Below are 24,830 nucleotides of genomic sequence, written 5' to 3' on the forward strand. Positions count from 1 at the left end.
CAACAGGGACAATCTCTGGTGCGTATATTATTTAACACCTTTTTTGACCACGTAGTTCGTGAAGCTTTCCTATTGTATCTGGTACAGATACAACAGGAGGCCGATCGATGCCTGGGTGCGGTCGAGGGATGGCTCCCTATTGGAGGCGCTGCTGCTTGACCTGGAGAGAGTGCTACTCAAGAGGTGGGGCTTTACCATCAGCCCCTCCAAAACTGAGCAAACACCCCACCCCCTCAGCTTCCCATTGGCACGGCAGTTGTGGAGAGAGTCGAGGGGTTTCCGTACCTGGGCAGTGTGCTTATGACCAGCTCCGGTTTGACAGCGGAGGCCTCACTCCATATCAGTCAAGCGGCATTATGTTTTCATCAGCTGCGTAACGCTGTGTGGAAGCTACCTGGTCTATCACTCCAAACAAAGCTCCGGGCTTTCTTGACCACAGTTATACCCTCCCTTCTTTTTGCTTGTGAAAGTTGGACTCCCTGAATGAAACATCTTCGCCGATTAGAAACATTCAGGCTGGCCTGTCTGTGATCCATCCTCGGTTTAAGCAGACTGGATTGTGTAAGGAGCTCACAATTCCTTTAACGATCTGGACAAAATCCCATCGGTGAGCTCCATGCCCAAATAGCTTTTGTTCGTCCGGATGGAGAGGGCTAAACGGGTGTGGCACGGGCTACAGAAGTGATGGAATGATGTGGTACGAGAGGATGTGGAGTTGAGTGGACTGGTACCAGCGGTTTTAAGATCGGCCTCTGTGGAGGAGGCTCATGAAGGACGCTGCTACTGGGCAGTTGGAGGCAGTCGCTCTCCAGCAACAACGGAGGGCTGAGGAGTGATGCTCACAACAACGAGGGGAGCGCCGAGTGATTAAAACACAGCAAGTTGACACAGTAGGGGGCACATATGATTCATCGGCCAGTCATCTCAGTCAGTGAATTTATGGCACCTGGGTGTGTGTGTGTGCGTGCATGCTTGTGTGGGAAGCGGTGGTGTGAGGGTTAGCGCGCGCTGCACTACCAACCCGGCCACCCGAGTTCGATTCCCGCTGGGTCCTGGGCCTCCCCTTGGTCGACTTAAACTCAAATGAGTACCTGATGCGGTGTGTACACATTGCCACTGGGGAGTCAAAGGCAGCCAGGCGTGGTGCTGGCCACCCACCCCCTCGTGTGCCGTGCCGGCCTTCATAGGCGCTGCTCGCGAAAGCGCTTGCCTCAACAGTTTGTGAAGGCTACACGGGGGATCTTTGTTTTTGGTGTGTGTGTAATTGTGGGAACTCATTGCGCCCCTTCTGACAAGCAAGCCAGCATCTTTTTGTTAATTTATTGTATGTCTATTTAAGAGGCAGTATTTATTACAGTATTACATGCAAATGGACAATGTTTATTCTTAGGAGTTTAACACAGCGTCCATTTGTTGTTGAACAGTAACACATTTTACGTGCATTTAAATAAGTACATCATTGTGTTCCGACTCATGAACCGTTAGACTTACCAACGGAGCTCAGGAACGGAACCCGTTTGTAAGTCGAGGACTGCACATAATTACTTTATTTTCATCTTTGTAAAATATTTAAAATAGTGTACAGTCATACCTCGGTATACAACCGCTTTGGAATACGTCGAATTTGGTATATGTCGTGTTTTGACGAGAAAAAAATGTCTTGGGATACGACGTCTTGATTTAACCTTTGTATGGGTCGGGATGAGTCACCGCGTCCCCGCGTAGACCCGGTTCACGACTGAAACAAAGCGCGGCTCCTCAGTCTGCCTGTACAGTAGATCTCCTTCAGTGCACAACCCTTGCTCTAACTCTGTGAATTTTCACGTGTTTCAACTCTTCTCAGCAAGGTAAAGTGATGTTAAATTAAATTTTTATTTTAATTTATTTATGCATTTATTTTAATGTATGTATGCATTTTGGTAATAATAAGTAGTGTCTACATTATGTTATACAACCCCATTAATGTATAATATGCCATATAAAATATAATTTCTTATACTCTGGAACGGATTATTTATTTTCCCATTATTCTTTATGGGAAAAATTCGTTTGGTATTCGTCATTGTCGGTATAAGTTCTCCTACCTTCTGGAACGAATTAACGACGTATACCGAGGTACCACTGTATATTTATAGATTTGTAATACTTGCTGCTGTGTTGGTCTGCTGACCGAGTCACCCTTGAAAAAAGAGCTGGGGATAACTCTATGGGCTACTTGCTTGGCTAATAAACTTCTGATTCTGATGATATCTCAGTCACCATTCGGCACCCCCAAACATTGGCACAGTGGGTTACTTTGAGGCATGGTGGGGTTTGCGAAGGAATTGGGGGTACACTGAGGGATAAACTCCATCTTCGAGTGGGGCATATGAGATGCAGAAGGTTCGAGAGGGCATGGGGACTCACCGGGCGGTTGGGGGGGAGGGCTCGGGGGTGCCCAGGGAAGAGCGCTAGGCCGACGCGCCACTCCTCTTCTGTTCACAGCTCGGCTTCAGCGAGTGGCTGCAGATGGAACTGCGAGTTGATTCGGAGCGTGATTTTCTCACTCACACAGAGCGGTGAGTACTCCCTTGTCTCCCTGCGCGCCCGCAGCACTTGGTTCTTGACGTACCCCCCGGTGTCGAAGTCTCTGTGTGTCCATGCACCCTCGTGTAACTTCCATGATGCGCTGTGCACTCCACGTGTTCTGTCTCTCCTTGACTCTCCATAGTCTACTAGTGCACCCGTGGCCGTGCCCTTTAGCACCCCTTTACCCCCATGTGGCCTTGCTATCTTTTTGCCCTTAATATCCTGTGTAGCCCGTGTGCTCCCGTGTACTCATCGTATACCACGTGTTATCACTGTGTACCCTGTATGCACACCCCACGTACCACGTGTTCTCACTGTGTACCCTGTATGCACACCCCACGTACCACGTGTTCTCACTGTGTACCCTGTATGCACACCCCACGTACCACGTGTTCTCACGGTGTACCCGGTATGCATACCCCATGTACCACGTGTTATCACTGTGTACCCTGTATGCACACCCCATGTACCACGTGTTATCACTGTGTACCCTGTATGCACACCCCACGTACCACGTGTTATCACTGTGTACCCTGTATGCACACCCCACGTACCACGTGTTATCACTGTGTACCCGGTATGCACACCCCACGTACCACGTGTTATCACTGTGTACCCTGTATGCACACCCCACGTCCCACGTGTTCTCACAGTGTACCCGGTATGCATACCCCATGTACCACGTGTTCTCACGGTGTACTCTGTATGCACACCCCACGTACCACGTGTTCTCACGGTGTACCCTGTATGCACACCCCACGTACCACGTGTTCTCACAGTGTACGCTGTATGCACACCCCACGTACCACGTGTTCTCACGGTGTACGCTGTATGCACACCCCACGTGCCACGTGTTCTCACAGTGTACCCCGCGTGCATCCTCGAGGCCATAAAAGTTGGCCAGGACGGGCTCTGGGGCGAGGAGAAATTAAAAGTGTCGGGTACGGACGATAGACTCGCTAGTGTCCGAGTGGGGGGTTGGGGGTACGCGAGCCCTGCAAAAGAGGAAGCCTTGGAGCTTGAGAAAGCCCGGGTAGAGAGCAACCTCAGGGCGGTGGGAATGAGAGAGAGGTGCTAATGAGAGGCTTGAGTGAGTTGGGGGCTAAACGTGGCTCAGAGCCTTCTCGTGTTTTATGCTTTAGGGGGTGCTCAAGCTGGAATGGTCCTCGCCATCAGGACCCCCCGTAGAGCGCCCCGGGCCCCCACACCAATTATACATCTAAAGGGGGGTAGGGGGGATGGGGGGGAGAAAGCCACTGTTAAAAAGGGGCCCTTTGGTGGACGGGGATGGTTCGAATGAGGCACCCTCTCAACCAAAAACGGTCGAAAAATATTAAAGTCGATGATCGATTATCCGATGGCTTTTGGGGGGGGGGAGGGGGCTCCAGATTTTTTAAAACGCCAGATAATTACTACATCATTATTTAAAATAGCTTATTTTTGAATATTCTTGCATAGGTGTTGTGCGTATTTTTTTTTGCATTTAAAATGTGTTTACTCTGTGAAATTGGTATAAATAAACATACATATAGACAAAAAATATCCCGTAAAAAGTTTCTGTATTCACTGTACCGTACTTACTACTCCAATCTCGAAGACTCTGCAGTGGGTAATGTTCGTAATACTACTACGCTGTTGTTGTAACAACTTGTGTTTTGAGCAATTTTGCTGGTTTAATCAGATTGGCCTGGCACTGCCGGATATTTGCGTGTCAGATAATCGATGATCAACTGTTTATTTCCACTGTCAACGTGAAACTGTAGAGAAAATAGTTTCCGGCAGGCTTGTAGGTTGTGGGTGGTAGTTAAAGTGGTAAAAACACAATGGCGTTCAATAAAGCTTAGAGGGAAAAACAAACAAAATCTGGGGTGGTCGAGATAAGGTTACACAACCTCTCAGATGACCAGAGTGTAAGGTGAGGTCTTAATGCCACTCACCCTGAGTGGTTGCCAGGGACCGGTTGGCAGATCATGTCGCATGAAGCCCTCAGTCGCAGATGGACCAGGCCACGTAAAAAGGGATGTAAAAACTGTTCGTTTGGTGGCCGCCACTTCACTCTGTGGCCTCTTCAGGGAAACTGACCCAAAAGGCTATACTGAAATATTAAAAGCAAAGCCAATAGTACGGCTCTGAGAAAGGCTCTCGAAGCGCTTCACCTGGCCGCGGTTTATCTTTGTCCTACACTGTCACCCACCGGTCCAAATGTTATTCTTAACATTTGGAAATTCCCCTCGGGCTGCAGTACGCACTTGCAGACAAGACTGTCGAAAGTGGGTACTCAGTGCCACCCCGGCCATCGTCACCCTTCCCCCACCCCCTACCCGTACCAGCCACTCATGGCGGCGTCGTTGCTGTCCAAGCCGGCCGTGGCAGCGGCTCTGTGGACGGAGCCTTGACCTCACTTGGGGGTGCGTTTTCATGGCACACGAATCTGCGAACGAGACCCAAGCTTGCCACACACCAGCTGACGACGGCGGTAGAAGATTGGTGGCGGGGGTGATTGTCGGTGGCCCTGACCAGCTGTCCGAGAATGAGAATCTCATTGCAGGGGGATGGCACCTGCTTTGGGGGGAAAAGGTGGACGAGAGCTTGGATATTCTTTGGATCTTTCGGTAAAGTCACGTAGACAGGTACAAATTAATAAAAATAATAAATATTAAGTAAACAAAAAAACTTACGACGTTTCAATCACAACACAAGCGATTGTCATCAGGAGGAAAGAGGGGGAAAGCTGCTGAATGCAAACTGTTTTATAGGTACAGGGTGTAGTGCTAGGGTCATAAACGAAGTGGGTGGGGCTAGTGATGTTAATGTGAGAGATTAGCATGTAGTGTAAAATCGCAGAGCCACCGCGACGTAGAGGTCTGCGTCCGGAGGTGGCCACGGCGCGAGAAATTCAGCATGTTAATGTGAAGCCGGAGAGCCAAAGAGCCGAAGCCACGGGGAAAAATTAAAGAAGGTGGCAGGATGGGAACATCACAGCCAGTTATGCCTTAAACTGGTTGACGTCTTTCCAATGATTGCTGAGTTTGTACCCATCGTCTCGGTTGAAATTGTGTCAGTATATATGGATGGCTTCATGAACGAATCTTTGTTGATAGCCAGTGGGCTTACAAAGTACGTTCGTCATAGAGAAATCTATTTCGTGTTAGCCAACCTCATTAAGACAGTGATCAGCCACGACCAATGTGTTGGTCCTACCATGTTTCAAATCTGCCTTATGCTCACGAACACGGTCCGAGACATGTCGCTTAGTTTCCCCAATGTAACTACTGCCGCAGACACAGCTTAGTTTGTGGCTGCCAGGGTATTGCATATCAGGCATCCTATCCTTCAGAGATGGGATCAGATCACGAATGTTATGGTGTTAAATCGAGCCTGGATCTTGTGCTTGCTCAAGATTTTGGAAATCTTTTTGGTGACCCCTGATATGTATGACAAGGTGACGGTTTTGATTGGGTCATCAGATGGTTCTTTCCCAATGGTTAGGGTGGTCGCTTTACGGATTGTGTAGTCTGAATATTCATTCATCTTCAGAGCTTGGTGCACGTGTTTCAATTCACTGGCTCGGTGATGATGGTCGGAGATGCATCGAGCTCTATGGTGTAGAGTTTTGAGTGAATTCTTCTGGGATGGATGGTCGTGGGAGTCAGGTTTTAGGTAGGCATCCATATGAGCAAATCACCTGGAGCTCACAGAACTGGAAAAACCACAGCTGTCCTAGTCGGGACCGTTCCTCACCACGGATCTGCCGGCAAGGCATAATAAAGCTGTTCCACTTCCAGAGTCTCTGAAGAAGCAGATTCACGGACCATGCTCAGCCTCAAGCCTGTTAAGCACTGGACGAGGTACACACTAAAACTTTCGTGCCGGTACCACGTATGGATGCCACCGTGTTGGTGAAGGTGCTCCCAGGGTCACTGATTTGCAGGACGAAACCAGGAAACCTCCAAGCCTCCTGCCGGACACCACGGGCAAGACATTGATTCAATAATAATTTGAGAACGGTTATTTCCCCGCAGTGTCTGCCACACGTGCATCGCCACGTGCAGGGGTGTTCACAACCGAGTTCATCCCCAAGTCTTTGGGGGTGACTCTCAAGGCCAACGAGGAAGAAGAAGAACCGGGAATTTCGCCATGCCTACCTCGAACATCTGAGACGTGGCCATCTCGACCTGCTCGCTTCCGCCGTAGTGGGCTGAAGGGACGCAATCTTCCAGATGCGGACAAAGATGATCGCCGACTCAAGGGGGCGCTTTTGTGCACTTCCACTGGTCAAAAGGGAGATCTCCTTTCAACAAAGACTTGCCGGAATGATGTCTCAAAAGGAAGTGGACGATGCCAGTCCTGGTACTACAAAGGGAAGGCTGCTTCCAAACCGGCCTGTGAGGTCACCACTTCACCCGGTGGGGGGGGGGGGCAACACTAAGGACAACGCCCAAATCACCACAGAGCATTGATTAGATAATTCGTGAAAGGGGTCATGATTGCTAAATGTGAAGAATGACGTTGGATCAGTGGCCGGCGGTATAGAAAGTTGATTTTAAAAAATGAGGTGAGTAATGCGTGTGAGTACTCTCCATGTCCTTATCCTCGTCTTCAGTGTTTTTAACTCGTTTAAGTTGGGGAGTCTGCACTGCTTGTGTTTTCGATTTAAAGCTTTCGTGACTGCAAGGATTCATCTTCTTTGGTTCTTTCGGTAAAGTGACGTAGAATGAGAATAAATTAATAAATTAATAAAATATAAAACATTGAAATAGCTGAGTGATTAGCTTGTGACTGGTCATATAAATAGCTATTTCTATGACCAGTCACAAGCTAATCACTCATCTATTTCAATGCTAAATTATCCTGTTTTATATTTTATTAATTTATTATTTTATTCTCATTCTATGTGACTTTACCGAAAGAACCAAAGAAGATGCTTGTGTTTTGTTTATTGTCTCACTCCTCCCCCCACCTCTTCTCCACACGGCCTCGGTTTTGTCCGTGGAAAGAGAGAGGGGGTGTTACGTTTCTTTGTGTGTCCCCTGCCTTGAGTGCCCTTTGCTATCAGCCGTTGTGAGGCTTATGGGTAAGGGGCGGGGAGGGAAGGTCAGGTGGAGGGTGTCCTTGGGGGGTTATGACCCCTTTTCGGGGAACTGGCGGGAGCAGATTATTGCTCCGAGGGACGTAAGTTCACAAGCTCACACGTCACGTATAAACTATTTTATTCGTGGCATTTTATTTCATGACTTTCCCTTTCTTTGTCGTCCCCCTTGCATTTATATTACTTTTCCCTTACCCCCCCCCCCAAAGACAAAGATCTCCCGTGTAGCCTTAACAAACTGTTGGAGCAAGCACTGTAAGCGAGCAGCACCTATGAAGCCTGGCACGGCGCACGAGGGGATGGGTAGCCAGCACCACGTCATGCTGCCTTTGTATCCCTATGTAAAGTGTCTTTGAGTATTCAGAAAAGCGCTCACAAATAAAATGTATTATTATTAGTGGTGATGTTTGCACACGGCAGCAGGTACTCATTTCGGGCTGAGTCGATCTAGGCGGAGGCCCAGAACCGATTTAGATAATCGTCAGCGGTGTAAGCAGCCGTAGGGAAGAATCGAACTTTGGTTGCTGGGTTCGTAGCACAGCGCACTAACCCCTGCACCACCGCTTCTCACCTTCCCCCCCTTCCCCTGTTTCAACTTTCACCTATCTGTTGGAGGCTGCCCATCTGGGTGGGGCAGCGACCCCAATCCACCGTCCCTCTTCACGCAAACCCTGGCGTGGCGTCGATCTCGGGGCTTTTGCTTGCTGGATTCATGCCCTCCCCCCTCCCCCCTCCCTTTTGTTTTGTGACCAATGTACCAGGCTCACGTGGAGTTGAAATAAAAACAAAAACATGATACCCTGCCCAGGTTCGAACACCAGCGCTGGAAGATCTTCACTCAATTCCTTCCGTGCCCCGTGGCTCATGGCGGCTGTGGCAGCTCCTACCACGTGGCCTGCAAGCTCCTCCTGTCCACCCTGCTCCATACACACGCCCAGTGAGACACCTGTGGACAAGTGCTTGCTGTGTGTAGATTGGCAGTGCGTACTGTGTGTAGATTGACAGTGCGTACTGTGTGTAGATTGACAGTGTGTACTGTGTGTAGATTGGCAGTGTGTGCCGTGTGTAGATTGACAGTGTGTGCCGTGTGTAGATTGACAGTGCGTGCTGTGTGTAGATTGACAGTGTGTGCTGTGTGTAGATTGGCAGTGCGTGCTGCGTGTAGATTGACAGTGCGTGCTGCGTGTGTAGATTGACAGTGCGTGCTGCGTGTAGATTGACAGTGCGTGCTGTGTGTAGATTGGCAGTGCGTGCTGTGTGTAGATTGACAGTGCGTGCTGCGTGTAGATTGGCACTGCGTGCTGCGTGTAGATTGGCAGTGCGTGCTGTGTGTAGATTGACAGTGCGTGCTGTGTGTAGATTGGCAGTGCGTGCTGCGTGTAGATTGACAGTGTGTGCTGTGTGTAGATTGTCAGTGCGTGCTGTGTGTGTAGATTGACAGTGCGTGCTGTGTGTAGATTGGCAGTGTGTGCTGCATGTGTAGATTGGCAGTGCGTGCTGTGTGTAGATTGACAGTGTGTGCCGTGTGTAGATTGACAGTGCGTGCTGTGTGTAGATTGACAATGCGTGCTGCGTGTAGATTGACAGTGCGTGCTGTGTGTAGATTGACAGTGCGTGCTGCATGTAGATTGACAGTGCGTGCTGCATGTGTAGATTGGCAGTGCGTGCTGTGTGTAGATTGACAGTGCGTGCTGTGTCTAGATTGACAGTGCGTGCTGTGTGTAGATTGGCAGTGCGTGCTGTGTGTAGATTGGCAGTGCGTGCTGTGTGTAGATTGACAGTGCGTGCTGTGTGTAGATTGACAGTGCATGCTGTGTGTAGATTGTCAGTGCGTGCTGTGTGTAGATTGACAGTGCGTGCTGCGTGTAGATTGACAGTGCGTGCTGTGTGTGTAGATTGGCAGTGCGTGCTGTGTGTAGATTGACAGTGTGTGCTGCGTGTATATTGACAGTGCGTGCTGTGTGTATATTGACAGTGCGTGCTGTGTGTATATTGGCAGTGCGTGCTGCGTGCAGATTGGCAGTGCGTGCTGCGTGTGTAGATTGACAGTGCGTGCTGTGTGTGTAGATTGACAGTGCGTGCTGCGTGTGTAGATTGGCAGTGCGTACTGTGTGCAGGTTCGCAGTGCGTGCTGTGTGTAGATTGGCAGTGCGTACTGTGTGCAGGTTCGCAGTGCGTGCTGTCTTACCACGTGCGTTGTGTGTGTTGTGTGCAGGCCGAGTAAGGCTGGGGGTCGTGACCTCTCTTCCCCATGCAATCGCAGCAGCAGCTGCTTCTCCGAGTTCTTGTGCCGGCTGCAGGTGCTGACGCGACTCTCACAACACTCCTGCTGACTCGGCACTTCGTCACTTTGCAGCTCCGACATCACTCCCTAAACTCGCAGTTTCATTTTACCCTGTAAACGGCAGTCTGTACTTAACCTCATCAGAATAATTGCATGGCAGATGCGGTCATCTGCTCCAAAACCAATGGGCAATTAAGAATATCCCACATTGTGACGCGATGACCAATCACAAACCGGAGACTATGTGATAAGATCAATACCCACTTGAATCGTTCGCTGTGAGAATTTAAGATATTCACCAAGCTACTCTTGAAACTGAGTTAAACACGTAGTAGTAGGAGGCTTTCACCACCAACATTATCCACAATAAAGGTTTTTTTCTTCTTCTTTGGTTCTTTCGGTAAAGTCACGTAGAATGAGAATAAAATAATAAAATAAAATAAGACAATAAAATTCTCACGACGTTTTGGCCACAACACAAGTAGCCTTCATCAGGTGACCTCTTCCATAAGGTCGGGCGTAGAGTGGCAGTCTGGATGGCGTCGGTTTCAAATTTTTCCATGAATACGTTGGCTACAACCGGAGACAGGGAGGAGCCCATTGGGGTGCCCTCAGTCTGTTTGTAGAAAGTTCCTTTCCAGGTGAAGTATGTGTTGGTTAAGCAAATGTCTCACCAGAGGGGGTACATCAGTATGTAGTCCTTGATGAACCAAGTCTTCAATGATTGCGATGGTGTCAGGCACCGGAACTTTGGTGAATAAGGAAACCACATCAAAACTGACAAGCAGGTCGTCTGGGGACAGGGAAATGGCTTTGATTGTCGATACCAGGTGAGTCGAATTTAGTATCGCAGAGGTGTTTTTTTCCAGTGAAAGGTCGCAGTATGTCAGCCAGAAAACGTGCCAGTTTATAGGTGGGGGAGTTGATAGTAGAGACGATGGGACGAAGGGGTGTATCTTCTTTGTGTATCTTTGGAAGGCCATATAATCTTGGTGGTCTGGCAGCAGAGGGTTTCAACGAGAACTGTTTGGTCTGATCAATTAATGCTGTTGAATCAGAGATTATTTTGTTCGTTTTGGTAACCAGGCTGTTGGTGGGATCTCTTTTTATTTTTGTATAGCTGCCATCGTTGAGTAGTTCTAGAATTTTGTTGTTATATTCTGTTTTGTCCATGATGACAGTGGCATTGCCCTTGTCGGCTGAGAGGACGACAATATCATCTCTCTTTTTTAATTGAGATAATTCAAAGCGTTCATCTTTGCTGATGTTGCTAGGTGGCATCTTAGCGTTTTTGAGGGTTGCAGCGATTTCAGATCTTGCTACGTCTGCAGAGATGTGACTTAAGCCCTTGAGTGCAACGTCCACATGGGCAATGATATCATTAACTGGTATGTGTCTCGGTGTGACAGCAAAGTTTAGCCCTTTAGCTAAAACGGATTTCAGGCCATCAGAAATGGAACTGTTACTGCGATTAATTACGATTTTTTGTTGGAGAGGCGATTAAATTTGGAAATCAAATTATCCCTACATTTGGTCGCCATAGTGGCAGCCGAAGAGGTAGTCATATTGTCTACGTGTTCCCAATCCGATGTAGACATTGTTGCTGTCAATGTTAAGTGTGATTTGTAGAGTATCTTGTCTAACTGATCTAGTTCGGTGCGTGTAAGTCTGATTTTTTGCGAGATAAGAGCTAAGGTAGATCTGGCTAGAATTGTGTTGTGGCCGAAACGTAGTGAGAATTTTATTGTCTTATTTTATTTTATTATTTTATTCTCATTCTACGTGACTTTACCGAAAGAACCAAAGAAGATGAATCCTTGCAGTCACAAAAGCTTTAAATCAAAATAAAGGTTTTGTTGGGTTATATCGCGTAAATATAAATGTGTCGTTAATGTCATCATATACATTGCAATGGATGATTAAATTGCTCCGGTGTCCAATGCTATAATGTGTCAGAGGGGACGAATTATTAGCATAAAACTAAAAGAACACCAAAAAAATATTAAATTCTCGAATACACAACTGTCGGCAATTGCAGAACATGCGTGCCAACAAGGACATTACATTTATTTTGATAATGTTTATGTTTTGTGTAAAACTAATTATTACTGGCCACTGCTATTTCGACAATCTATTGAAATTGAGAGAAATACAATTATTTTCACCGTTCTGATAGCTACAGGCTTGGCACTGCTTGGAATCGTATTATTAAGTAATACACCATTTGATCTTGATTTGAAGCTTTAGTGCCTGCAGGAAACCATACTCTTTGGTTCTTTCGGTAAAGTCACGTAGGTAGAAATAACATAAAATAAAACAAATCATGACGTTTCGATCGCAACACAAGCAATCTTCATCAGGTGGAACAACCACAGCAAGAAAATGCTGAAGTAGGCGAGAGAGCTGCCGTGGCAAGAGGTTGGCAAGAGGTTATATAGGTAAGAAAGGGGGGAGGCAAGGGGGGGGGGAGAGAGAGGTGGGGGGGTGTGGGGTAGGGGAGTAATACACCATTTAATTGCATGCCTATTCAGGTTATCATATGTTGATTAGCTGTGACTATTCCAACCGGTAATATGTACTGCATATTCTCAAATTAACATACGGAATGCATGTACGTTTAACTTCTTGCTAATCGGAGGTGCGGGGAAGGACAAGCTAAACACACAAAGCAATTCACCATATGTTGATTAACTCCAACTAACCCAACCGATAATTATAATAGGTGCTGCATCTTTTCAGATTAATATGATCCATTGTAATCTACATGACCACATTACAGTGAGGGAAAAAAGTATTTGATCCCCTGCTTATTTTGTACGTTTGCCCACTGACAAAGAAATGATCAGTCTATAATTTTAATGGTAGGTTTATTTGAACAGTGAGAGACAGAATAACAACAAAAAAATCCAGAAAAACGCATGTCAAAAATGTTATAAATTGATTTGCATTTAATGAGGGAAATAAGTATTTGACCCCCTCTCAATCAGAAATATTTCTGGCTCCCAGGTGTCTTTTATACAGGTAACGAGCTCAGATTAGGAGCACACTCTTAAAGGGAGTGCTAATCTCAGCTTGTTACCTGTTTAAAAGACACCTGTCCACAGAAGCAATCAATCAGATTCCAAACTCTCCACCATGGCCAAGACCAAAGAGCTCTCCAAGGATGTCAGGGACAAGATTGTAGACCTGCACAAGGCTGGAATGGGCTACAAGACTATTGCCAAGCAGCTTGGTGAGAAGGTGACAATAGTTGGTGCGATTATTCGCAAATGGAAGAAACACAAAAGAACTGTCAATCTCCCTCGGCCTGGGGCTCCATGCAAGATCTCACCTCGTGGAGTTGCAATGATCATGAAAACGGTGAGGAATCAGCCCAGAACTACACAGGAGTATCTTGTCAATGATCTCAAGGCAGCTGGGACCATAGTCACCAAGAAAACAATTGGTAACACACTACGCCGTGAAGGACTGAAATCCTGCCGCACCCGCAAGGTCCCCCTGCTCAAGAAAGCACATATACATGCCCGTCTGAAGTTTGCCAATGAACATCTGAATGATTCAGAGGACAACTGGGTGAAAGTGTTGTGGTCAGATGAGACCAAAATGGAGCTCTTTGGCATCAACTCGCCGTGTTTGGAGGAGGAGGAATGCTCCTTATGACCCCAAGAACACCATCCCCACCGTCAAACATGGAGGTGGAAACATTATGCTTTGGGGGTGTTTTTCTGCTATGGGGACAGGACAACTTCACCGCATCAAAGGGACGATGGACGGGGCCATGTACCGTCAAATCTTGGGTGAAAACCTCCTTCCCTCAGCCAGGGCATTGAAAATGGGTCGTGGATGGGTATTCCAGCATGACAGTGACCCAAAACACACGGCCAAGGCAACAAAGGAGTGGCTCAAGAAGAAGAAGCACATTAAGGTCCTGGAGTGGCCTAGCCAGTCTCCAGACCTTATTCCCATAGAAAATCTGTGGGGGGAGCTGAAGGTTCGCGTTGCCAAACGTCAGCCTCGAAACCTTAATGACTTGGAGAAGATCTGCAAAGAAGAGTGGGACAAAATCCCTCCTGAGATGTGTGAAAACCTGGTGGCCAACTACAAGAAACGACTGACCTCTGTGATTGCCAACAAGGGTTTTGCCACCAAGTACTAAGTCATGTTTTGCAGAGGGGTCAAATACTTATTTCCCTCATTAAAATGCAATTCAATTTATACCATTTTTGACATGCGTTTTTCTGGATTTTGTTGTTGTTTTTCTGTCTCTCACTGTTCAAATAAACCTACCATTAAAATTATAGACTGATCATTTCTTTGTCAGTGGGCAAACGTACAAAATCAGCAGGGGATCAAATACTTTTTTCACTCACTGTATAACCCTCCCTGGTCTTCGCACCCGATAGGCTCATAGCGATAGCGCATGGGAAGCCACAGAGTTCACTGTGGTTTGTGCTGCTCTGTTGGTCACGAGGCATCTAGATTGCAGAGGGGGGCTGCCAGGCTTTAACGAGCTGTGGTGAGTCAAGTCCAAGTCTGCCGTGACATCTTTCCAATGTTTCCATTCGCATAGAGTCCAGTGACTCAAGCACTGGAGTGTCCTTATCTCAGTCACCAGTTCTGATGAACTCTTTCAAGAGTTCTGTTTCTGGTTGCTAACATGGTGTGTATATCAGAATCAGCATATTTATACTGCAAGAGGAACCCGATGAGCAATAAATATCTTTTCCACAGGTGTCCAGTAGGGGCCGGTAATAATTTTACAACAACAACAATACAAAACACACTAGAGTGCAAAGTAGACGAAAGGTAAACAAATCACCCAAACACATATACAAATACAACTAAACCATCCCCAGCCTACCAAGCAAAGCCTAACAAGGTATTAACTTATTTTTCAGAAGCAACCTGGCCACAAATTATAGTTTTTTTCCAATACCACTTCGGGTTGTTGTTTTTTGCAGATGTCAGATTTATTTTTGAATGGATTGAAGTTTGCAGGCTTTGACTCCAGGTTCCTCAATTGAATTTTTTTTTTTTTTTTTTACAGCCAGGTCATGGTCACCTTTAACCTTCCAATGCGGCCGTGGTCTGGAAGGTTATGACCGGTATAAGTAAACCAATTTCGCTGTACAATCTTGTCCTTTTAGACAAAGTACAAGTCTGGGTTTTATGTTCCTTATTCCATCAGGCTGGGTTGAATTGTGCCTGGCTGTTTAGGGTCGTATGTAAGGGATTTATTGTGCCGAAGACCATTAGAGTTTTCTCTCTTTTTTTTTAGTAGCCCCATTCATTATACGCGTCAGCTATTGAAGTCACCCAACACCAATAGCCCAGCGAGTGGCTGTTGGCTAAGCTCGTATATACATTGATGCCCATCGTCAAATGACCAGCTGCGATGGTAATTGTCAGTGTCCCGATGCTTGTGGTGGCAGTGGTGGATTTGAGAGCGTGGGGAGCGTTCGTGTAGCGGTTAGCGCGATGCGCTACAAACCCAGCGACCCGAATTTACCTGCCTGGCACTTTGCTCGTTGTTGTGAGTATCACTCCTCTGCTGCTGCTGGAGGGGACTGCCTCCAACTGCCTCGCACCAACCACAAACAACTATGGCTCACTTCCTAACCTTGGCGACGCGTGCAGGAGGTGGCGGTTGATGTGGAGGTTCCGTCCACATCACTGGGCGACGAAGTTCCCCAGCACTGGCTGCTCGAGGGACTGAGGGAGAGCTTCCAGCAATTAGACGAGTGGCAGGCTGCAGGGCAACAGCAGCAGGCCGAGAGTTCTGCCACCCCCGAGCAAGAGACACTAATGCACTCCTTTGTGAGGTTCGTGAAAGCTCTTCCCAAAAGCAAATGTTGGTCATTTTTTTCGTGTTATAAATGTTGCAAAGTTGAGCCACGTTGGTTAAGCATCGTCAAAGGTTTGAGTTTAAATATAACATAGAGCTAACCAGTGAGTCATTCAATTAAGTGAAGTATACTATAAATGTTACTGCAAAATTATTATTGTTTAGTTTAGGACGTCCCAATTTCATATTGGAAATGAATGCTGAAGCTTCATGTTGGGTCTGTAACGCTGAACACCAGATCCTCCACTTGAAATCTTAAAAATCCCACCATTAAAATCATGCTTGGCTGATTCCGCACATGAACACACCCATCCTACCACTTCTCGTGCCAAAATTGCGGAATATGACCGATGTCTTGAGTCTCAATGGGTCTAGATGTTATCTCCATTGTTAAGTAAAGACTTACAACTGCGACTACTTCTACACACTGGACTTGCAAACTACAGGTTGCCAGCTCCATTCCATATTCTGGCTCGGCAGGTTAAATGATGGCGCAAGTTTCTTAAATAGAAAAGTATAATCTAAACTTATTTTATTTTACCAGGTAAGGCCCACTGCGCTATTTAGCTCTTTTTCAGAAGTGATTTGGCAACAAATGATAGCACAACAAAATGGCTTATCACGTGGAAATGTATAGCCGCCAAATACTCTAAACGCGTGATGTTGATTCTAAATGTGGAGGGGAAAACTGGAGGACCCCGGTAAAAATTCACTCGATCACGGGAGAACATTAAAACTCCAAATATAGTCATGAGGGTCTGGATCGGACCCGCGACCTCATGTATACCAAGCGAAGTAGTTAACATTTCACCGCTGGGGCGCTGTCCATCGTGGCACCACCAGCGGTATTAATGGACATGCCACAGTCGATCGACAAATCTGCGTGTAGTAGGGTAAAGTGTGGGTAATTCCCACCTCAGAGTGGAGGCGCCCTCCATCCGTATGGGTTGTGAGAAAGTAATTGCAAACGCTGCAACCTTCATCTGACCACTGTTTGTGTGGCGATAACGACGTGAGCCGCCTCGGCAAGAAGCAGAGTTGAACTCCTAGCTTGAGCACCTCTCTGTGTTGAGCTTGTACGTTCTCTCTCTCTCCCCCCTTGTTATGCACGGAGTTCCTCTCGTTTCTCCTGTTTCCTCCGAGAGCAACAACAAGAAACTGCACAATGTAACTGTTATTGGCCAATTTAACACGTAGTAGTCGGGCTTTCGGGACCAGTATTATCCATAATAGAGGTTTTTGGCTTAGATTCCGTAAATATAAATGTGTTGTTAAACCTGCCACCACCTGACACAGCCAATTAGTAAGGTTTGTCACGTAAACAAAATATACCAATTAGTTACTAGTTCAGCACACTAGTGTGTTTGAGAGGAAACCCACAATTCTGGCTGTCGCCTGATGATGCTGGTTGTAGTTACCGACGAAACGTCATGGTACTTGAATTGTAAATGTTGTGGGTTTACTCTTCAACACACAACCGGTGTGCTGTAGTAGTAACTATTTGGCACGTCTTTTTATGTGACAAACCTTATATTTCAGCGATCTAACCCAAAATCCTCTAATGGATGTTATTGGCCAAACTTCCAAATGCTGAAACATTAGCAGACAATTACTCGATTGGATTTGCACAAAGCAACATCACTACTACGAGAATTTGGCATAATACAATGTTCTGGACCCGCTTATGTATGTGCTCCGTTATTAGAACCATCATCATGTACAAAAATCAATGCGCGTGTGGGTGGGGCCAAGGGAACATCAGGAGGAGGATGCCAAGGGAGCATCATTGGGAGGGGCCAAGGGAGCATCAGGGGGAGGGGCTATTCTATATCCTGGCCTATGGCAATACGTTCAGCAGCTAAATGCCAATGTCTGCTTCTAGCCATGCGCGGGCTTCAGGAGAGAGAGTTTGTGTTTTTTCTGTTCCTACTTCATTGAAGGAGCGTAGACTACAGTGGTTTTATTATATGGACCGTAGTTAGGGTTGCACAGCCACAAACGTACGACTGTGGCTTGCCTTGAATTTTCTATTCGTGAAGGAGCTGCGTCGGTGGGTCTGTGCTCTTTTTGGTTTTGAGGCACCTAGGTTTCCGGAGGAGCTGCTAGGCTTTACAGCCAGAGTAAGTGAAGTCCAAAACTCGGTTACGTCTTCCCAACATTTTCTTCATGCAGAGTTCAGGGACTTTCGCAAGTGCCAAGTGTCTTTTAATCTCACTCACCAGTTCTGAGTAACTCTTTCAAGAGTAGTTCTGTTCCTAGTTGCCTAGGGGTTGTCACGTACGAGGAAGGGGGGGGGACACCCAGGGAGTGTGGCGATGTGGGACCGTCAGTGAAGAAGCGTATTGTATTTCGTGTTGCTAGGTTGACTAGAGTGTACTGTGTAGTGCTCAGCGTGTGGCGCTTTAGCGGGGCGCTGTCCAGCAGGTGGGGTGGGTGGGTGGGTGCTGAAGGTCGTTGTTGTTGCAGGGTTCTGTTGGGCTTGCCTGCCGAGACCTTGCTCACGAGGCCTTCAAGAGACGACGCCAGCCTTCGTGACCTCTTCAGCCTGACCAACAACGAATTAGTACGAGCAGAGATTCGTCTCACCGGCGTCTCACACACACACCACAGTCACTGCATCATTGCACAACACTTTCAGACACTCTTCAAAAGACACCTGGAATGCACTTCTTCCGATATTAGGAAGCCGCTGGAGCTACGCACATTTAAATCATCATCTAGATTGAAAACATATTTTTTTAGATCTGCTTTTTGTGTTTAGTTTGTTTTCCTTCCCCGGCACCTCTGATTAGCACGGTTGACTACGTACGGTGAGAAAGAAGTTCAATATACATACATACATACAAAGACACAGATAAAGTTCCCCCATCTAGCCTCACCGGACTGTTGGGGCAAGTGCTGTTAGCGAGCATCTAGGCCGGCATGGCACACGAGGGAGTGGGTGGCCAGCACCGTGTGCGGCTGCGTTTACTGATGTTTTTTTACTGATATTACTGATGTTTACACACCGCACCAGGTACTATTTTTATTAAATGAGTCAACCTACGGGTCAACTCATTTCATATAATCGTCACTGGTGTTGGCAGTAAGCGGGAATTGAACTCGAAGGCTTGCTGGCAGGAGTTTATGGGACAGACCCAGGTGCCATGTGTTGATTTCCCGAGAATAACTGGCAGATGCACCAGCTGTGCCACTCATTGTGCCAACTTGCTGCATTTTAGCCACCCGTCGCTCAAATACAGCAAGTTTTGAGCGTTGCTCCTCTACCCTCCGTTGTTGTTGGATGACGACTGCCTCTAACTGTTCAGTAGCATCCTTCACGAGCCTCCTACATAGAGGCCGATCTTGATACCAATTATCGGCAAGTTCACTGAGCTCCACATCCTCCTGTACCACATCAGTCCATCTCTTTTCCAGCCTGTGTCGTGCCTTTAGAGCCCCCCCTATCCAGCCAAACAGAAGCTGCTAGGGCATGCGATGGTTGGGCATGAGAGCTACATAACCCAGCCAACGCAGCCTTGCCCGGCAGAGGAGCTCACTGATGGGAATGCATCCAGATCTACGCATAACAAACACACACACACAAGCACACACGTGCTCAATGCACGTACACACATACTGTGGCCAGCTTAACATCGGAGGCAGGGGCCGACGATCAGCAGCAATGCGTGCATTATAATAAACCAATGTTGGAATGTGCGTAGCTCCAGCGATTTTAGTTCAGGTACTTGGCGCCATTCAATAATGCTTGTTGACTCTACGGCATAGAGCTAAGCGTTTGTCAAATTTACTTTATTGTAAAAAATACAACCCTATGACAAACGGTGTACCCCAGGTGCCCACTTGTATAGCCTGAAGCCAGAAATTAAACGCAGAGCATGGCCTGTAATTGTGGTTGTCTGTAGGTGGATTTGGTTGTTGGTGTAGAAGCTGGTCCGGCTGTAGGTGCATGGCTGTATATAAGCATGCGTGTATGCATGTCTGCGTGTCTGCGTGTATGCGTGTCTGCGTGTATGCGTGTATGCGTGTATGCGTTAATGCGTGTCTGCGTGTCTGCGTGTCTGCGTGTCTGTGTGTATGTGTGTATGTGTGTATGCGTGTCTGGGTGTCTGCTTGTCTGTGCTAACTTTGTTGGCTGCTGTGTCGTCCTCAGAGGGCTTTCTGCTGCGAGGGCTCCATACTGCCTCAGAGCATCACTCTGCATATCACAAGAGTGAGTGCCTTGGCTCACAGCCACCATCAGCAATCCGTAGCTACTCGTCGCAAACACCACTCCAATGGCACCTACTTCAGGGTTACATTTTGGGACCTCTTGTTCAGCCTGTATATAAACTAATTAAAAACTTAACTATTTATTTTACCAGTTAAAGCCCACTGAGCTATATAGCTCTTTTTCAGAAGCGACCTGGCCAGAAATGATAGCTCAAAGAAGTGGTTTATGTGGAAATGTATAGCAGCCAAATACTCTAAACGCATGTTTCTAAATGTGAAGGGAAAAAACGGAGGACTCGGAGAAAAACCCACATGACTATGGGGAGAACATGCAAAATCCAAATATACAGGCATCAGGGTCGGGATCAAACCCAATACATGTATACTGGGTGAGGTAGTTAACATCTTGCCACCGCGGCACATATACTACCACTTGGCCAATTTTTTTTTATTGTCAATGGCTTAAATTTTTACTTTTATGTTCTGCAGGGTCAGTTCTGACTATCCCAATAATTCCAAACCACACCTGGTCTGGAGTAATTGGAAGGCATAGGCTGCATAATCTCAATAACAACAGTCAGAGGCTGCTAGACTTCTGTGCAGCCCATGGGCTTGTAATCACCAACACGCTGTTCCGGTATCGGTGCATCCACACAAGATTGTGGATGGACGCCGGCTCCAAGCAAGAACATCTTCTGGATTAAATAGCATGGCCTTAATACTCCGCTAGCCTGTCGCTATACTCTGCTCGCCTGTCACTTAATACTCCGCTAGCCTGTCACTCTTCTCTCACACCTCCACCCTGGTCCTTGCCCCCAGCAGGGCATCAGCCAACACCGCTGGGGAGGACGAGGTGTGGAGGGCGAGGTCCCAGGCTTCTTCTCCCCGACTCTTGTCCTCTTCGTCCCTTCAGCTCCAACCAACAACCACCCCATGTTGCTCCGCACACACCCTGATATCCCCCTCTTCATTAAGGGTCCTCAGTTACCCGCTATTAAGCTGGCGCCTCAGCGGCGCCTCCTGCACGTGCCCTCTCTCTCTTATCATCTCCCGCCTCTCCCACTCCATGTTCCCACGCTCGCACCTGCCTGTCCCCAAATGCACCCGCTGTTCGCAAACCCCGTGCGTTATGCCACTAGTTGTACAGCAATCACGATTATTAATGAGGGGGGCTCTTTGATGTGGAGTGCCGTCACCTGCACATGATTATTAATGAGGGGGGGGTGATCCATGTGGAGTGTCGTCACCCACTCATTATAAATGTGGGCAGGTGGAGTGATGTCACCCGTACATTATTATTAATGACGGGGGGGGGGGGGGGTCCATGTGGAGGACCCCGCATGTTCATGATTATTAATGAGGGGGGCTGGTCGACGTGGAGTGACGTCACACGCGTTACACACAGACATTTTTGGTTTTCTTAGCTCTTTCGGTAAAGTCACGTTGAAGGGAAACAATAAAATAATGAAATATATATTTTACGTTGAAGGGAAACAATAAAATAATGAAATATATTTTATTATTTTATTGTTTCCCTTCAACGTGACTTTACCGAAAGAGCTAAGATTATTAATTACTGCAGTCACGAAAGCTTTAAATAAAAATTTTGACATTTTTGGCTCATTATATTAGTAATGATGATGACCCATAATATTTTTTTTAGGTTAGATCACGTAAATACATAAATATTAATTGACAGCCAATTAGTAAGGTTTGTCACGTAAACAGAACATGTCAATTCGTGACTAGTACAGCACATCGGTGTGTTGGCGAGCCAAGCTAGTGATGGGGGAGAAGGGGTGGTTACAAGAAGGAGCAGCTGAGCCAACCCTCTTCCTCACATTAGCACGGCCGGCTACGTACGGTGTGAAAGAAGTTCAACAGCATACAACATACAGATGAGTGGGCAGGCATACGTATACTATCATCGGAATGGAATCAGAAGAAAAGATAAAACTACTTTATTTTAATCCATGCGGGAGGGCATGTGGCACAGTTTGGGGTCAGCTATAATCGAGTGCGGTGGTCGTGTCGCTCTGGTTCTCTGCGGTGAGCACAACGTCTTTAAAAACAATGGCGCTATGCCTCTCTAAATAAAATTAATGCAAACCGCTTGCATGTTCTGAGATTCAGCAATGAATGGGACCCACACCCTGAAGCTTGCATTCCTCTCGGTATGGAAAGGGTTAGTGTGAATGCGGTTGCGATGCAACGCACTATATGCATAGACACATCGACCACGGGTAGCGCGGTGGCACGGAGGGAAACCGTGGCCCCGCGATATATGTAACTGCGTGTTTCTGGACCCCCCCATGTGTGTTATAGATTCATAGAATAACGTCAGCAGACAATGGCGTCACATAATACAATAATGTCATGCTGTGATGCAATGACGTTAATACATATGTAGTGATTGACTCAGAGACACTAAGAGTAGGAGGCACTCTGTTTATTAACACGGCCTCACAGTAACATTGAGTAACTGCGGTTCCCAGTCAGGACAGCTGGTAGTAGACTGCCTGACTGGCGATGCCGAGACGGTGAAGACGGCGACGGCGGTGAAGACTCCAGCAGCACGACGGGATCCCACTCCAAACGACAGCCCCGAGGTCCCCTCTCGGGGCCCCTCTTATATTGTCAGCATGGCCTGGCTCTGCCTTCTGGAACTTACTAGCGGGTTCTCGATGTGGCCCTTCCGTAACCTTTCCCCTCGATCCCTCTTTGGTCTATCACGTGGCCTGCTTTCAGTCAGGGTTGCTGTAAGCTGCAGATGCCCTTCTCTGCCAGCAGCCAGCGCTATGCTGCTACATGACCGATTCTATGTCACTACACATACATCACGTGACTTCCTTAACACCTTGCTTCCCCATGGATAATTCGATTTCCAAGCCACGGTTAGTAAATTGGTATACAGACAATAAACCGTGTGTGTCATGAATCTTGAAGTTGGCAAGTCCGCGCTTGGCGAGGGATTGCTGTATATTAATATGCGTGGGTGTGTGCGTGCATGTGTGTACATACGTGCGTGTGTGTGCCCCAGGGCATACTGCTCAAGTGCTCGCGTTCACCGCACTGCTACGAGGCTGTGGCCTCCGTGTGGCTCCAGCTACTGAAGTCGTCGCCCCTCCTGTTCGTCTCCATCACAGTGAGACCGGGGCTCACCTCTCCTCCACGCTCACCCCTACACCATCTACACTCACCCCTACACCATCCACGCTCACCACTACACCATCCCCACTCACCCATACATCATCCTCCCTCACCCCAGCACCATCCACGCTTACCCCTACACCATCCACGCTCACCCCTACACCATCCACGCTCACCCCTACACCATCCACGCTCACCACTACACCATCCACGCTCACCCCTACACCATCCACGCTCACCACTACACCATCCACGCTCACCCCTACACCATCCACGCTCACCCCTACGCCATCCCCACTCACCCCTACGCCATCCCCACTCACCCCTACACCATCCCCATTCACCCCTACACCATCCCCACTCACCCCTACACCATCCATGATCACCTCTACACCATCCTCGCTCACCACTACACCATCTACGCTCACCCCTACACTATCCCCACTCACCCCTACACCATCCCCACTCACCCTACACCATCCCCACTCACCCCTACACCATCCACGGTCACCCCTACACCATCCCCACTCACCTCTCCACCATCCCCACTCACCCCTACACCATCTCCACTCACCCCTACACCATTCCCACTCACCTCCACACCATCTACACTCACCCCTCCACCATCCCCACTCACCCCTACACCATCCCCGGTCACCCCTACACCATCCCCACTCACCCTTACACCATCCCCACTCATCCCTCCACCATCCCAATTCACCCCTACTTCAATCCAACTTGTATCCCCGCTCACGGCCATCACCAGTGACAATTATTCGAATCAGTCCTGGGCCTTCCCGAGTTCGACTGTGCCTCAAATAAGTACCTGGTGTGGTGTGTAAACACCACCACTGCAGAGACAAAAGCGGCCGTGCTCGGTGTTGGCCATCCACCCCTTGTGTACCGTGCCGGCCTTCATCGGTGCTCACTAACAGCACTTGCCCTAACAGTCTGTTAAGTCTATATGGGGTATCTTTGTCTTTGTTGTGTGGATATGAGTAACGGCGGACACGAGCGTGGTCCTCTACTGAACCTAGGTTTTCACGGCAATGTGTCACCATCCCCTTACCTAAATCCCATCGAGGAATCTGAAATGGCCTACGCAATTTATGGAATGGCGTTCAGCCACTTGGTACTCGGGCTCCAAGGACACAGTCCCATCTATGAGCTCCTCTGGCAGGTTGAGCTTTCGGTGGCCGGGTTCATGCAGCCTGCATGCTCATGCCCAATAAGCTTTGGCCAAATAGAGGGGGATAAACAGGCGTGGCATGGGCTAGAGAAGAGATGGACTGATGGCGGTATAGAAGGATGTGGAGCTGAGTGGACTTGCTGATGATTGGTATCACTGGTGTCGAGATCTGCCTCTCAGTGGAGAGGAGGCTCATGGAGAATGCTACTGAGCAGTCTGAGCCACTTTCTCTGATGCAACAACGGAGGGCAGATGGGTGATGATCACAACAACAAGCAGAGTGCCGTGCGGCTAAAAGGCAGCAAGTTGGCACAGTGGGGGGGGTGGGGTGCAGCTGGTGCATCTGCCAGTCGTTTCAATCAGTCAATCCATAACACCTGGGTCTGTCCCATGAGCTCTTGCCAGTAATCTTCCACACTTCTTGTGGCTTTAAGGTACACCTAGCCTGACATGAGCGCTTCGGTGACATCACCGCCACCTAGTAGCGAATGGC

The 24,830-nt window shown here is 47.9% G+C and overlaps 1 protein-coding gene across 7 annotated transcripts in view; it reads left to right on the forward strand.

Annotated features, from left to right (window-relative positions):
- FANCA (FA complementation group A) overlaps positions 1 to 24,830 on the forward strand; it is a 137,790-nt gene that overhangs the window by 85,044 nt on the left and 27,916 nt on the right. For 6 of the 7 annotated variants that reach the window (XM_032959126.2, XM_076068687.1, XM_076068686.1 and 3 more), the window contains 7 exons: positions 2,485 to 2,558; positions 8,466 to 8,594; positions 9,873 to 9,957; positions 15,579 to 15,763; positions 18,253 to 18,349; positions 19,940 to 19,999; positions 23,039 to 23,143. In XM_032959126.2, the coding sequence (XP_032815017.2) occupies positions 2,485 to 2,558; positions 8,466 to 8,594; positions 9,873 to 9,957; positions 15,579 to 15,763; positions 18,253 to 18,349; positions 19,940 to 19,999; positions 23,039 to 23,143 (735 nt within the window). Of the gene's footprint in view, positions 1 to 2,484; positions 2,559 to 8,465; positions 8,595 to 9,872; positions 9,958 to 15,578; positions 15,764 to 18,252; positions 18,350 to 19,939; positions 20,000 to 20,820; positions 22,113 to 23,038; positions 23,144 to 24,830 lie in introns of those variants that run through there. The other variant, XM_076068689.1, reaches the window with a different exon arrangement.

The sequence above is a fragment of the Petromyzon marinus genome, chromosome 22 (genome assembly GCF_048934315.1).
Source record: "Petromyzon marinus isolate PM22_M1 ecotype Great Lakes invasive population chromosome 22, UKy_Petmar_22M1.pri1.0, whole genome shotgun sequence".
NCBI lineage: Eukaryota > Metazoa > Chordata > Hyperoartia > Petromyzontiformes > Petromyzontidae > Petromyzon > Petromyzon marinus.